The 13,227-nt window shown below is 43.0% G+C and overlaps 1 protein-coding gene across 1 annotated transcript in view; it reads left to right on the top strand.

Moving 5' to 3' along the window:
- LOC139236716 (E3 ubiquitin-protein ligase RMND5A) overlaps positions 1 to 13,227 on the top strand; it is an 80,167-nt gene that overhangs the window by 37,034 nt on the left and 29,906 nt on the right. Inside the window, exons 2-3 of the mRNA XM_070866849.1 lie at positions 194 to 336; positions 4,857 to 4,952. Of these exons, the coding sequence (XP_070722950.1) occupies positions 194 to 336; positions 4,857 to 4,952 (239 nt within the window). The remainder of the gene's footprint in view (positions 1 to 193; positions 337 to 4,856; positions 4,953 to 13,227) is intronic.

Here is a 13,227-nt window from a genome sequence, read left to right as displayed (position 1 = left end):
CTGCTATTCTACCATAAACTGCAATACACATAACAACTGATTATTTAGTTGGCAGAAGTTGTCAAAGAGGACAAAAACTGTGATGTTGAGTTTTATGAGCAGTCCTAAGTTACCAATGTAGGAATAATGGATGATCTGACCATGTTGTAAAGATTAAATTCATGTAACTTTTTTTCTTTTTATACGGCATTAGGACAAGATGTTGAGTTGTCAGGGACCTTGTCGCTTGTTCTGTCTCAGTGTTGCAAAAGAATAAAGGACACAGTTCAAAAACTGGCTTCCGACCACAAGGACATTCACTGCAGTGTTTCACGAGTAGGTAAAGCCATTGACCGGGTAAGTTCATGCCAGTGGTAAAATTGTGCATGTGATTTATTTGTTTAATATCACCACTTTAGATGACACTAGGCTTCAGGACACACCAATCCCTCATCGGATGAACTTTCTTCAGCCACTGAGCTCTTCTCTCGTGGCACTTCCACCCCAGCATCTTAATCTTATTTCTGAAGCTTCCATAAGATCCTTCTCTTCAACTGTTCTTTTACCTCTAACCTGCTCCACCCCCCCCCCCCCCCCCCGCCCCCTGCTCCCTCTTTATCTATATTTGGGATATCTATATCTTCCTGAAGAAATAACGGCATTCACGATGCACTCTGTTATTAATGCACAAATCGGCAGAAGAGGTACGCTGTGAGTTGCGAATCTCCATAATTTGCTGGTTGATTTATGGCGCTCCACCATTTGCCTCACATAAACAGCAGCTTGCCCTCAACCTTCCCATTATTTTTAAGAACTTGCTGGATTTTCACCTTAATTGTCCATTAAACTCGCCGCAGAAAGTTAGGGCTCATACCTAGCAGCGTAAGCATGTTTTTAACAACGTGATAATTGTTAATACAATGCCAGTCAACCTCTCCTGCCCAGAAAGGGAACAATTTAAACTGTTGAGTTTTATTCCTGCATGGAGTTCATTTTTAGAGATTTAAAACATTTCCAGTATAAAATGTTAACTTTTTTTTCTTACTGTTCCTTTCTGTCTCTCTTCTCTCTCGTAATCCAACCTTTCTTTCTCTCTTTATTTCTCTCTACATGATTTGACTCTAATTTACCCACTTTAATCCACCCACCTTCTCTGTTTCTTTCTCAATCCTTAAATCTAATTGGTTAAGGAGTTAAGCTGTTGGTCCCGTCATTCACGAAGGTCTTGGATGCCCCTTTGCCTTCACCGTGAATTATCAGCTTGCATTTCCCAGCAAGTCAGATTAAATTCGAGCTGAAGGGTGCAGAAAAAAAGTTCAAATAACGTTGCACAGGTGTGGCCTCACCAAGGCCCTGTACAACTGTAGCAACACCTCCCTGCCCCTGTACTCAAATCCCCTCGCTATGAAGGCCAACATGCCATTTGCTTTCTTAACCGCCTGCTGTACCTGCATGCCAACCTTCAATGACTGATGTACCATGACATCCAGGTCTCGTTGCACCTCCCCTTTTCCTAATCTGTCACCATTCAGATAATAGTCTCTCATTTATCCACATTATACTTCATCTGCCATGCATTTGCCCACTCACCTAACCTTTCCAAGTCACTCTGCAGCCTCATAGCATCCTCCTCGCAGCTCACGCTGCCACCCAACTTAGTGTCATCCGCAAATTTGGAGATACTACATTTAATCCCCTCGTCTAAATCATTAATGTACAATGTAAACAGCTGGGGCCCCAGCACAGAACCTTGCGGTACCCCTCTAGTCACTGCCCGCCATTCTGAAAAGTACCCATTTACTCCTACTCTTTGCTTCCTGTCTGACAACCAGTTCTCAATCCACGTCAGCACACTACCCCCAATCCCATGTGCTTTAACTTTGCACATTAATCTCTTGTATGGGACCTTGTCGAAAGCCTTCTGAAAGTCCAAATATACCACATCAACTGGTTCTCCCTCGTCCACTTTACTGGAAACATCCTCAAAAAATTCCAGAAGGTTTGTCAAGCATGATTTCCCTTTCACAAATCCATGCTGACTTGGACCTATCATGTCACTGCTTTCCAAATGCACTGCTATGACATCCTTAATAATTGATTCCATCATTTTACCCACTACTGAGGTCAGGCTGACCGGTCTATAATTCCCTGTTTTCTCTCTCCCTCCTTTTTTTAAAAAGTGGGGTTACATTGGCTACCCTCCACTCGATCGGAACTGATCGAGTCAATGGAATGTTGGAAAATTACTGTCAATGCATCCACTATTTCCAAGGCCACCTCCTTAAGTACTCTGGGATGCAGTCCATCAGGCCCTGGGGATTTATCGGCCTTCAATCCCATCAATTTCCCCAACACAATTTCCCGACTAATAAGTATTTCCCTCAGTTCCTCCTCCTTACTGGACCCTCTGACCCCTTTTATATCCGGAAGGTTGTTTGTGTCCTCCTTAGTGAATACCGAACCAAAGTACTTGTTCAATTGGTCTGCCATTTCTTTGTTCCCAGTTATGACTTCCCCTGATTCTGACTGCAGGGGACCTACGTTTGTCTTTACTAACCTTTTTCTCTTTACATACCTATAGAAACTTTTGCAATCCGCCTTAATGTTCCCTGCAAGATTCTTCTCATACTCCATTTTCCCTGCCCTAATCAAACCCTTTGTCCTCCTCTGCTGAGTTCTAAATTTCTCCCAGTCCCCGGGTTCGCTGCTATTTCTGGCCAATTTGTATGCCACTTCCTTGGCTTTAATACTATCCCTGATTTCCCTTGATAGCCACGGTTGAGCCACCTTCCCTTTTTTATTTTTACGCCAGACAGGAATGTACAATTGTAGTTCATCCATGCGGTCTCTAAATGTCTGCCATTGCCCATCCACAGTCAACCCCTTAAGTATCATTCGCCAATCTATCCCAGCCAATTCACGCCTCATACGTTCAAAGTTACCCTTCTTTAAGTTCTGGACCATGGTCTCTGAATTAACGGTTTCATTCTCCATCCTAATGCAGAATTCCACCATATTATGGTCACTCTTCCCCAAGGGGCCTCGCACAATGAGATTGCTAATTAATCCTCTCTCATTACACAACACCCAGTCTAAGATGGCCTCCCCCCCTAGTTGGTTCCTCGACATATTGGTCTAGAAAACCATCCCTTATGCACTCCAGGAAATCCTCCTCCACCGTATTGCTTCCAGTTTGGCTCGCCCGATCTATGTGCATATTAAAGTCACCCATTATAACTGCTGCACCTTTATTGCATGCACCCCTAATTTCCTGTTTGATGCCCTCCCCAACATCACTACTACTGTTTGGAGGTCTGTACACAACTCCCACTAACGTTTTTTGCCCTTTGGTGTTCTGCAGCTCTACCCATATAGATTCCACATCATCCAAGCTAATGTCCTTCCTAACTATTGCATTAATCTCCTCTTTAACCAGCAATGCTACCCCACCTCCTTTTCCTTTTATTCTATCCTTCCTGAATGTTGGATACTGCACAAGCATTAAAAAAATAAAATCCTGGGTGACTATCTGTTAACTCACCATAAGCAAATCAGCAACTACATTGTTGTTTGGTTGTTAATTGATTTAAGTTTTCAAGAGGTTTGTTGCACCCTATTTAAAACTTATTTAAACATTTGAATTTAGTGTGTATTTTATTTAACTACAGACTTGCCGAAGACTACTAAAATATTCATTTTATTTTGTTACATAGTAAATAGGGAGCCGCTTTGTTGGCTTTTTTTCTGGTCCTAAAAGTTACTGTGTTTCCTCTGCAATTTGCAGCACTGAAACCATATCTTTATCATTGGCATAACGAACATTGTATGTTTATTTAATTTAATTTTTCCCCCTCCGAAGGCACTCTCTATGCTGAGGTATAGTTCTTCCAGGAACACTGATCATTCTCTGGCTCCTTGCCGAAATAGCCATTTTGTGGCTTGATAGTGAGTGTTGTCCAATTAGCTGCTGCGATGGCAGGGGTGGGGGCGAGAGACTCTTAAGATAATTTTGGATGAATGAAGTAAGATGGGCTGATTGGCCTTCCTTATCTGTAATTATTTTATAATCTTGTTGGCAGGCTAGTCAACAGCACAGGAGGAGAGAAGGCCATCACAAGTCTGGTCTTGATTCTATCCTCACCCATCATCTCCATGCACTTCTCGCATGTGTCATTGTGCAGTGATTTAGCAGAGGGAACCCTGGTCAATTTTGGGTACTGAGGCAAATTGCTGATGCTCAACTAATATCAAATGACTTAGCACAGCCAATTTGTACAGATTAGCCTCCTCGCTGAAGAAACTCATTGAGCCATCAAGGAAGTTGCAATTCTTATATATAAACTCCGCTTTCTTTTTGGTGCATAACCCTAAACAGAATTTTGATGTTTAAATTGAGTCACTAATAATGTTATTCCTGATGACCGTTAAAATTATACTTCAAGTTTTACAAAGATGTACAGCTCTTTTATTAATGGGAAGCTTGCTGAGACGCCACTGTTAACCTTTGCCCAATATGTTTTATTTAGGCAATGGGAAATACAATAAATCTTAGTGGCATAATTGAGAAATTAAATTCTGAACTGCTGGCTGCTCTTTTGTGGAGATGAACCAGCTTTGTCACCACCTGGACTGCACTGTTCCCTCTGCCTAACTGCAGTGCATTCTGAATAGTGGTGTAGTAAACTGGTAATCTGCAGTACAACACTACAGTATTTGGGCTCATAAAATGTTTCAAGCAAAAATATGATCATTTGTAAATTAAATTTTTGGAAAAACTGTGACTGCAAAGTGAATATTTATATCTTGATTTCCCCTCTATCTCTCATACCATCTTTAAATACCCTATTTTGTTGTTTTCTGCTTTTGTTTAATTCCAGGTCTTTCGGCACGTTTCACCATTCTTTATACTTACAGTAGATGCCAAATACTGCTCCTTTTATCCGAGAATGGGACAGAATTTTGCTACTAATCAGGTAACTTGGTTAATCTCTTCCCACCCAAAAATATTTTTCATTTTTGTGTAGCAGTGTTCAGAAAACCTTATTTTATTTGTCTGCCCAGTTTGGCACTTTGCTTATAGATTGGAGTCAGACATTGCACTGCCACTATCTGACAGTGCTGGACTACTTACAGCTGTTTTATTAGGTTGTAATACCTGAAGTGGGAAATGGTGCAAAAGTATCGTACCTTTGTTGCCAACATATATTGTTCAGATCACAAATCTTTTAAGACTTTGAACTGCTTTACACTTCCCTGGAAATTTAGAAACATAGAAAATAAGTGCAGGAGTAGGCCATTCGGCCCTTCGAGCCTGCACTGCCATTCAATAAGATCATAGAAACATAGAAAATAGGTGCAGGAGTAGGCCATTCGGCTCTTCGAGCCTGCACCGCCATTCAATGAGTTCATGGCTGAACATGCAACTTCAGTACCCCATTCCTGCTTTCTCGCCATACCCCTAGTAGTAAGGACTACATCTAACTCCTTTTTGAATATATTTAGTGAATTGGCCTCAACAACTTTCTGTGGTAGAGAATTCCACAGGTTCACCACACTCTGGGTGAAGAGATTTCTCCTCATCTCGGTCCTAAATGGCTTACCCCTTATCTTTGGACTGTGACCCCTGGTTCTGGACATCTCCAACATTGGGAACATTCTTCCTGCATCTAACCTGTCTAAACCCGTCAGAATTTTAAACGTTTCTATGAGATCCCCTCTCATTCCACTGAACTCCAGTGAATACAAGCCCAGTTGTTCCAGTCTTTCTTGATATGTCAGTCCCGCCATCCCGGGAATCAGTCTGGTGAACCTTCGCTGCACACCCTCAATAGCAAGAATGTCCTTCCTCAAGTTAGGAGACCAAAACTGTACACAATACTCCAGGTGTGGCCTCACCAAGGCCCTGTACAATTGTAGTAACACCTCCCTGCTCATGTACTCAAATCCCTTCGCTATGAAGGCCAACATGCCATTTGCTTTCTTAACCGCCTGCTATACCTACATGCCACCCTTCAATGACTGATGTACCATGACACCCAGGTCTCGTTGCACCTCCCCTTTTCCTAATCTGTCACCATTCAGATAATAGTCTGTCTCTCTGTTTTTACCACCAAAGTGGATAACCTCACATTTATCCACATTATACTTCATCTGCCATGCATTTGCCCACTCACCTAATCTATCCAAGTCACTCTGCAGCCTCATAGCATTCTCCTCGCAGCTCACACAACTTGGTGTCATCCGCAAATTTGGAGATACTACATTTAATCCTCTCGTCTAAATCATTAATGTACAATGTAAACAGCTGGGGCCCCAGCACAGAACCTTGCGGTACCCCTCTAGTCACTGCCTTCCATTCTGAAAAGTACCCATTTATTCCTACTCTTTGCTTCCTGTCTGCCAACCAGTTCTCAATCCACGTCAGCACACTACCCCCAATCCCATGTGCTTTAACTTTGCACATTAATCTCTTGGACCTTGTCGAAAGCCTTCTGAAAGTCCAAATACACCACATCAACTGGTTCTCCATTGTCCACTCTACTGGAAACATCCTCAAAAAATTCCAGAAGATTTGTCAAGCATGATTTCCCTTTCACAAATCCATGCTGACTTGGACCTATCATGTCACCTCTTTCCAAATGTGCTGCTGTGACATCCTTGATAATTGATTCCATCATTTTACCCACAACTGATGTCAGGCTGACTGGTCTATAATTCCCTGTTTTCTCTCTCCCTCCTTTTTTTAAAAAGTGGGGTTACATTGGCTACTCTCCACTCTATAGGAACTGATCCAGAGTCGATGGAATGTTGGAAGTCATGGCTGATCATTCCTTCAGTACCCCTTTCCTGCTTTCTCTCCATACCCCTTGATCCCCTTAACCGTAAGAGCCATATCTAACTCCCTCTTGAATAAATCCAGTGAACAAGCATCAACAACTCTCTGCGGCAGTGAATTCCACAGGTTAACAACTCTGAGTGAAGAAGTTTCTCCTCATCTCAGTCCTAAATGGCCTACCCCTTATTCTAAGACTATGTCCCCTGGTTCTGGACTTCCCCAACATCGGAAACATTCTTCCCGCATCTAACAAGATTAGTGGGAAACTAGATGATTGGGAAAATTTTAAACGATAGCAAAGAATGACTAAGAAAGCAATAAAGAAAGGAAAGATAGATTACGAAAGTAAACTTGCGCAAAACATAAAAACAGATTGTAAAAGCTTTTACCGATATATAAACCGGAAAAGAGTGACTAAAGTAAATGTTGGTCCCTTAGAAGATGAGAAGGGGGAATTTAATAATGGGGAATGTGGAAATGGCTGAGACCTTAAACAATTATTTTGTTTCGGTCTTCACTAGTGGAAGACACAAAAACCATGCCAATAATTGCTGGTCACTGGAATATGGGAAGGGAGGACCTTGAGACAATCACTATCACTAGGCGGGTAGTGCTGGACAGGCTAATGGATCTCAAGGTAGACAAGTCCCCTGGTCCTGATGAAATGCATCCCAGGGTATTAAAAGAGATGGCGGAAGTTATAGCAGATGCATTCGTTATAATCTACCAAAATTCTCTGGACTCTGGGGAGGTACCAGCGGATTGGAAAGCAGCTAATGTATCGCCTCTGTTTAAAAAAGGGGGCAGACAAAAGGCAGGTAACTATAGGCCGGTCAGTTTAACATCTGTAGTGGGGAAAATGCTTGAAGCTATCATTAAGGAAGAAATAGTGGGACATCTAGATAGGAATAGTGCAATCAAGCAGACGCAGCATGGATTCATGAAGGGGAAATCATGTTTAACTAATTTACTGGAATTCTTTGAGGATACAACGAGCATGGTGGATAGAGGTGTACTGATGGATGTGGTGTATTTAGATTTCCAAAAGGCATTCGATAAGGTGCCACACAAAAGGTTACTGCAGAAGATAAAGGTACGCGGAGTCAGAGGAAATGTATTATCATGGATAGAGAATTGGCTGGCTAACAGAAAGAAGAGATTCGGGATAAATGGGTCCTTTTCGGGTTGGAAATCGGTGGTTAGTGGTGTGCCACAGGGATCGGTGCTGGGACCACAACTGTTTACAATATACATAGGTGACCTGGAAGAGGGGACAGAGTGTAGTGTAACAAAATTTACAGATGACACAAAGATTAGTGGGAAAGCGGGTTGTGTAGAGGACACAGTGAGGCTCCAAAGAGATGTAGATAGGTTAAGTGAATGGGCTAAGGTTTGGCAGATGGAATACAATGTCAGAAAATGTGAGGTCATCCACCTTGGGGGGGGGGGGGGGGGGGAAAACAGTAAAAGGGAATATTATTTGAATGGGGAGAAATTACAACATGCAGCGGTGCCGAGGGACCTGGGGGTCCTTGTGCATGAATCCCAAAAAGTTAGTTTGCAGGTGCAGCAGGTAATCAGGAAGGCGAATGGAATGTTGGCCTTCATTGCGAGAGGGATGGAGTACAAAAGCAGGGAGGTCCTGCTGCAACCGTACAGGGTATTGGTGAGGCTGCACCTGGAGTACTGCGGCAGTTTTGGTCACCTTACTTAAGGAAGGATATACTAGCTTTGGAGGGGATACAGAGACGATTCACTAGGCAGATTCCGGAGATGAGGGGGTTACCTTATGATGATAGATTGAGTAGACTGGGTCTTTACTCGTTGGAGTTCAGAAGGATGAGGGGTGATCTTAAAGAAACATTTAAAATAATGAAAGGGATAGACAAGATAGAGGCAGAGAGGTTGTTTCTACTGGTCGGGGAGACTAGAACTAGGGGGGCACAGCCTCAAAATACGGGGGAGCCAATTTAAAACCAAGTTGAGAAGGAATTTCTTCTCCCAGAGGGTTGTGAATCTGTGGAATTCTCTGCCCAGGGAAGCAGTTGAGGCTAGCTCATTGAATGTATTCAAATCACAGATAGATAGATCTTTATCCAATAAGGGAATTAAGGGTTATGGGGAGCGGGCGGGTAAGTGAAGCTGAGTCCACGGTCAGATCAGCCATGATCTTGTTGAGTGGCGGGGCAGGCTCGAGGGGCTAGATGGCCTACTCCTATTCCAAATTCTTATGTTATGTTCTTATGTTAACCTGTCCAGTCCGATCAGAATCTTGTATGTTTCTATGAGATCCCCTCTTATCCTTCTAAACTCCAGTTAATAAAGGTCCAGTTGATCCAGTCTCTCCTCATATGACAGCCCAGCCATCCCTGGAATCAGTCTGCTGAACCTTCACTGCACTTCCTCAATTGCAAACACATCCTTCCTCAGACTAGGAGACCAAAACTGAACACTATATTCCAGGTGAGGCCTCACCAAGGCCCTGTACAACTGCAGTAAGACCTCTCTGCTTCTATATTCAAATCCCCTAGCTATGAAGGCCAACATACCATTTGCCTTCTTTACTGCCTGCTGTAGCTGCGTGCCCACTTTCAGTGACTGATGAACCATGACACCCAGGTCTCGGTGCACCTCCCCTTTTCCTAGTCTGCTGCTATTCAGATAATACTCTGCCTTCGTGTTTTTGCCCCCAAAATGGATAACCTCACATTTATCCACATTATACTTCATCTGCCATGCATTTGCCCACTCACCTAACCTGTCAAAGTCATCCTGCAGCCTCTTAGTGTCCTCCTCACAGCTCACTCCGCCACCCAGTTTAGTGTCATCTGCAAACTTGGAGATATTACACTCTATTCCTTCATCCAAATCGTTAATGTATATTGTAAAGAGCTGGGGTCCCAGCACTGAGACCTGCAGCACTCCACTAGTCACTGCCTGCCATTCTGGAAAGGACCCGTTTATCCCGACTCTCTGCTTCTTGTCTGCCAATCAGTTCCCTATCCACGTCAGTATATTACCTCCAATACCATGTGCTTTGATTTTGCACACCAATCTCTTGTGCGGGACCTTGTCAAAAAGCCTTCTGAAAGTCCAAATACACCACATCCACTGGTTCTCCCGTGTCCACTCTGCTAGTTACATCCTCACAAAATTCCAGAAGATTAGTCAAGCATGATTTCTCTTTCATAAATCCATGCTGACTTGATCCGATCCTGTCACCGCTTTCCAAATGCGCTGCTAATTCGTCCTTCATGATCGATTCCAACATTTTCCACACTACTGATGTCAAGCAAACCGGTCTATAATTACCTGTTTTCTCTCTCCCTTTTTTTAAAAAGTGGTGTTACATTAGCTACCCTCCAGTCCGTGGGAACTGATCCAGAGTTGATAGATTGTTGGAAAATGATCACCAATGCATCCACTATTTCTAGGGCTACTTCCTTGAGCACTCTGGGATGCAGACCATCAGACCCCGGGGATTTATCGGCCTTCAATCCCATCAATTTCCCTAACACAATTTCCCACCTAATAAGGATATCCTTCAGTTCTTCCTTCTCACTAGACCCACTGTACCCGAGTACCTTCGGAAGGTATTTGTATCTTCCTTCGTGAAGACAGAACCAAAGTATTGGTTCAATTGGTCTGCCATTTCTTTGTTCCCCATTATAATTTCACCTGAATCCGACTGCAAGGGACCTACTTTTGTCTTTACTAATCTTTTCCTCTTCACATATTTATAGAAGCTTTTGCAGTCAGTTTTTATATTCCCTGCAAGCTTCCTCTCGTACTCTATTTTCCCCCTCTTAATTTTCCTCCTCTGTTGAATTCTAAATTTCTCCCAGTCCTCAGGTTTGTTGCTTTTTCTAGCCAATTTATATGCCTCTTCCTTGGTTTTAACACTATCCTTAATTTCCTTTGTTTGCCATGGTTGAGCCACCTTCCCAGTTTTATTTTTACTCCAGACAGGGATGTATATTTGCTGAAGTTCATCCATGTGATCTTTAAATGTTTGCCATTGCTTATCCACCGTCAACCCTTTTAATATAATTTGCAGTCTATTCTAGCCAATTCACGCCTCATACCCTCGAAGTTACCTTTCCTTAAGTTCAGGACCCTAGTTTCCGAATTAACTTTGTCACTCTCCATCTTAATAAGGAATTCTACCATATTATGGTCACTTTTCCCCAAGGGGCCTCGCACAACAAGATTGCTAATTAGTCCCTTCTCATTACACAATACCCAGTCTAGGATGGCCAGCTCCCTGGTTGGTTTCTCGACATATTGGTCTAGAAAACCATCCCTAATACACTCCAGGAAATCCTCCTCCACCGCATTGCTACCAGTTAGGTTAGCCCAATCAATGTGTAGATTAAAGTCGCCCATGATTACTGCTCTACCTTTATTGCACATGTCCCTTATTTCTTGTTTGATGCTGTCCCCAACCTCACTACTACTATTTGGTGGTCTATACACAACACCCACTGACGTTTTCTGCCCTTTGGAATTCCGCAGCTCCACCCATACCAATTCCACATCATCCAGGCTAATGTCCTTCATTACAATTGCATTGATTTCATCTTTAACCAGCAACGCCACCCCGCCTCCTTTTCCTTTCTGTCCTTCCTAAATGCTGAATACACTTGGATGTTGAGTTCCCAGTCTTGGTCCCCCCCTGGAGCCATGTCTCCGTGATGCCAATCACATCGTATCCATTAACTGCTATTTGCGCAGTTAATTCATCCACCTTATTCCGAATACTCCTCGCATTGAGGCACATGGCCTTCAAGCTTGTTTTTTTGCCCCTTTCGAACTTTGCTGTAATGTGGCCCTTTTTGTTTTTTGCCTTGGGTTTCTCTGCCCTCCACTTTTACTATTCTCCTTTTTATCTTTTGCTTCTGCCTCCTTTTTATTTCCCTCTGTCTCCCTGCATAGGTTCCCATCCCCCTGCCATGTTAGTTTAACTCCTCCCCTTAGTACAAGGAGGGCTGGGAATAAAGTTGGATATGCGTTTTATTTATTTCTGTCTCCTATTGTTATCGTATGCAGTGCAGCTCAGAGGTTAGCTGACTTCATTAGGAAAAATAGGTTCTTGCTGCTGTAATTTACTGTGTCCTTTGATGATGCTAGTTAAAGTATAAATAATTGAAACTGATGGGGCCAAAACTATAAATGCTCTTTTGCAATAAAAACGTGCAAAACCTTGAGTAACACAGAGAAATAGGTTAGTGAAGTTTGACAAGTCTACCATATAATTAATAAATCTTTTGTGGTGTTACTAATTTAGTTTAAGTGGAGACAATTCAGCAAATTTAATAGGTTTGTTAACTATGCAAATGCTGGAGCAGCAGAGTGTAAAAATATGAGGTAGTTTTTCTGTCCGATTACTATGACTGGATAGAAAATCTAGCTTTAATAGTTCTATTTTGTTTTGATCGGTAGTTTTTCTGTTGACTTCTAGCATTACAAAGCTATTTAGTAACTGTCTGCATGAGTTACGACCTTGACTCGGTAATACTATGTAAAGCTCCCCTTTTATGGCTAATTTTATACCATCAAGATTGGAGAATACTCTGCACACACACATAACTATAAAAGAAAAATAGCTTCTCCAGCAGCATGCAATAGAAATCTAGAGTAGGAAAAGAATATCCGTGACGCATCTTATTTCTCATCTACATGCTGCCCCTCAGCGACATCTTCCAACGACATGACATCAGGTTCCATATGGACGCTGATGACACCCAGCTCTACCTCACCACCACCTCTCTGGACCCCTCTACTGCCTCTGTGTTGTCAGACCGCTTGCCCGACATACAGTCCTGAATGAGCTGAAATTTCCTCCAATTAAACATTTGGTCCATGGCACAAACTCCATTTCCTAGCCACCGATTCCATCCCCCTCCCTCGCAACTGTCTTGGGATGAACCAGACTGTTCACTACCCCAGGAACCTTTTTGACCCCAAGTTGAGTTTCTGAACCCATACCTTCTCCATCACAAAGACATACTTCCACCTCTGTAATACCACTTGTCTCATCCCATCTGCTGCTGAAACCCTCATCTATGCTTTTGTTACTTTCAGACTTGACTATTCCAATGCTCTCCTGTCCGACCTCCCATCTTTTACCCTCCGTAAACTTCAGCTCATCCATACCTCTGCAGCCTGTATCATAACTTGCACCAAGTCCTGTTCACCCATTACCCTTGTGTACGCTGACCTCGTCCTGGCTCCTGGTCCAACAATGACTCGATTTTAAAATTTTCATCCTTGTGTTCGGCCTTCCCTATCTTTGTAACCTCCTCCAGCTCGACTGCCCTCTGAGAACTCTGCGTTTACCCAACCCAAGACTTGTGCATCACCCCCCCCCCCAACTTCCTTTGCCCACCATTGGTATGCATGGCTTCAGCCGT

The sequence above is a fragment of the Pristiophorus japonicus genome, chromosome 2, assembly GCF_044704955.1.
Source record: "Pristiophorus japonicus isolate sPriJap1 chromosome 2, sPriJap1.hap1, whole genome shotgun sequence".
NCBI classification, from domain to species: Eukaryota; Metazoa; Chordata; class Chondrichthyes; family Pristiophoridae; genus Pristiophorus; species Pristiophorus japonicus.
The sequence above is the reverse complement of the archived record's forward strand: the minus strand, read 5'-3'. Positions and strand labels throughout refer to the sequence as shown.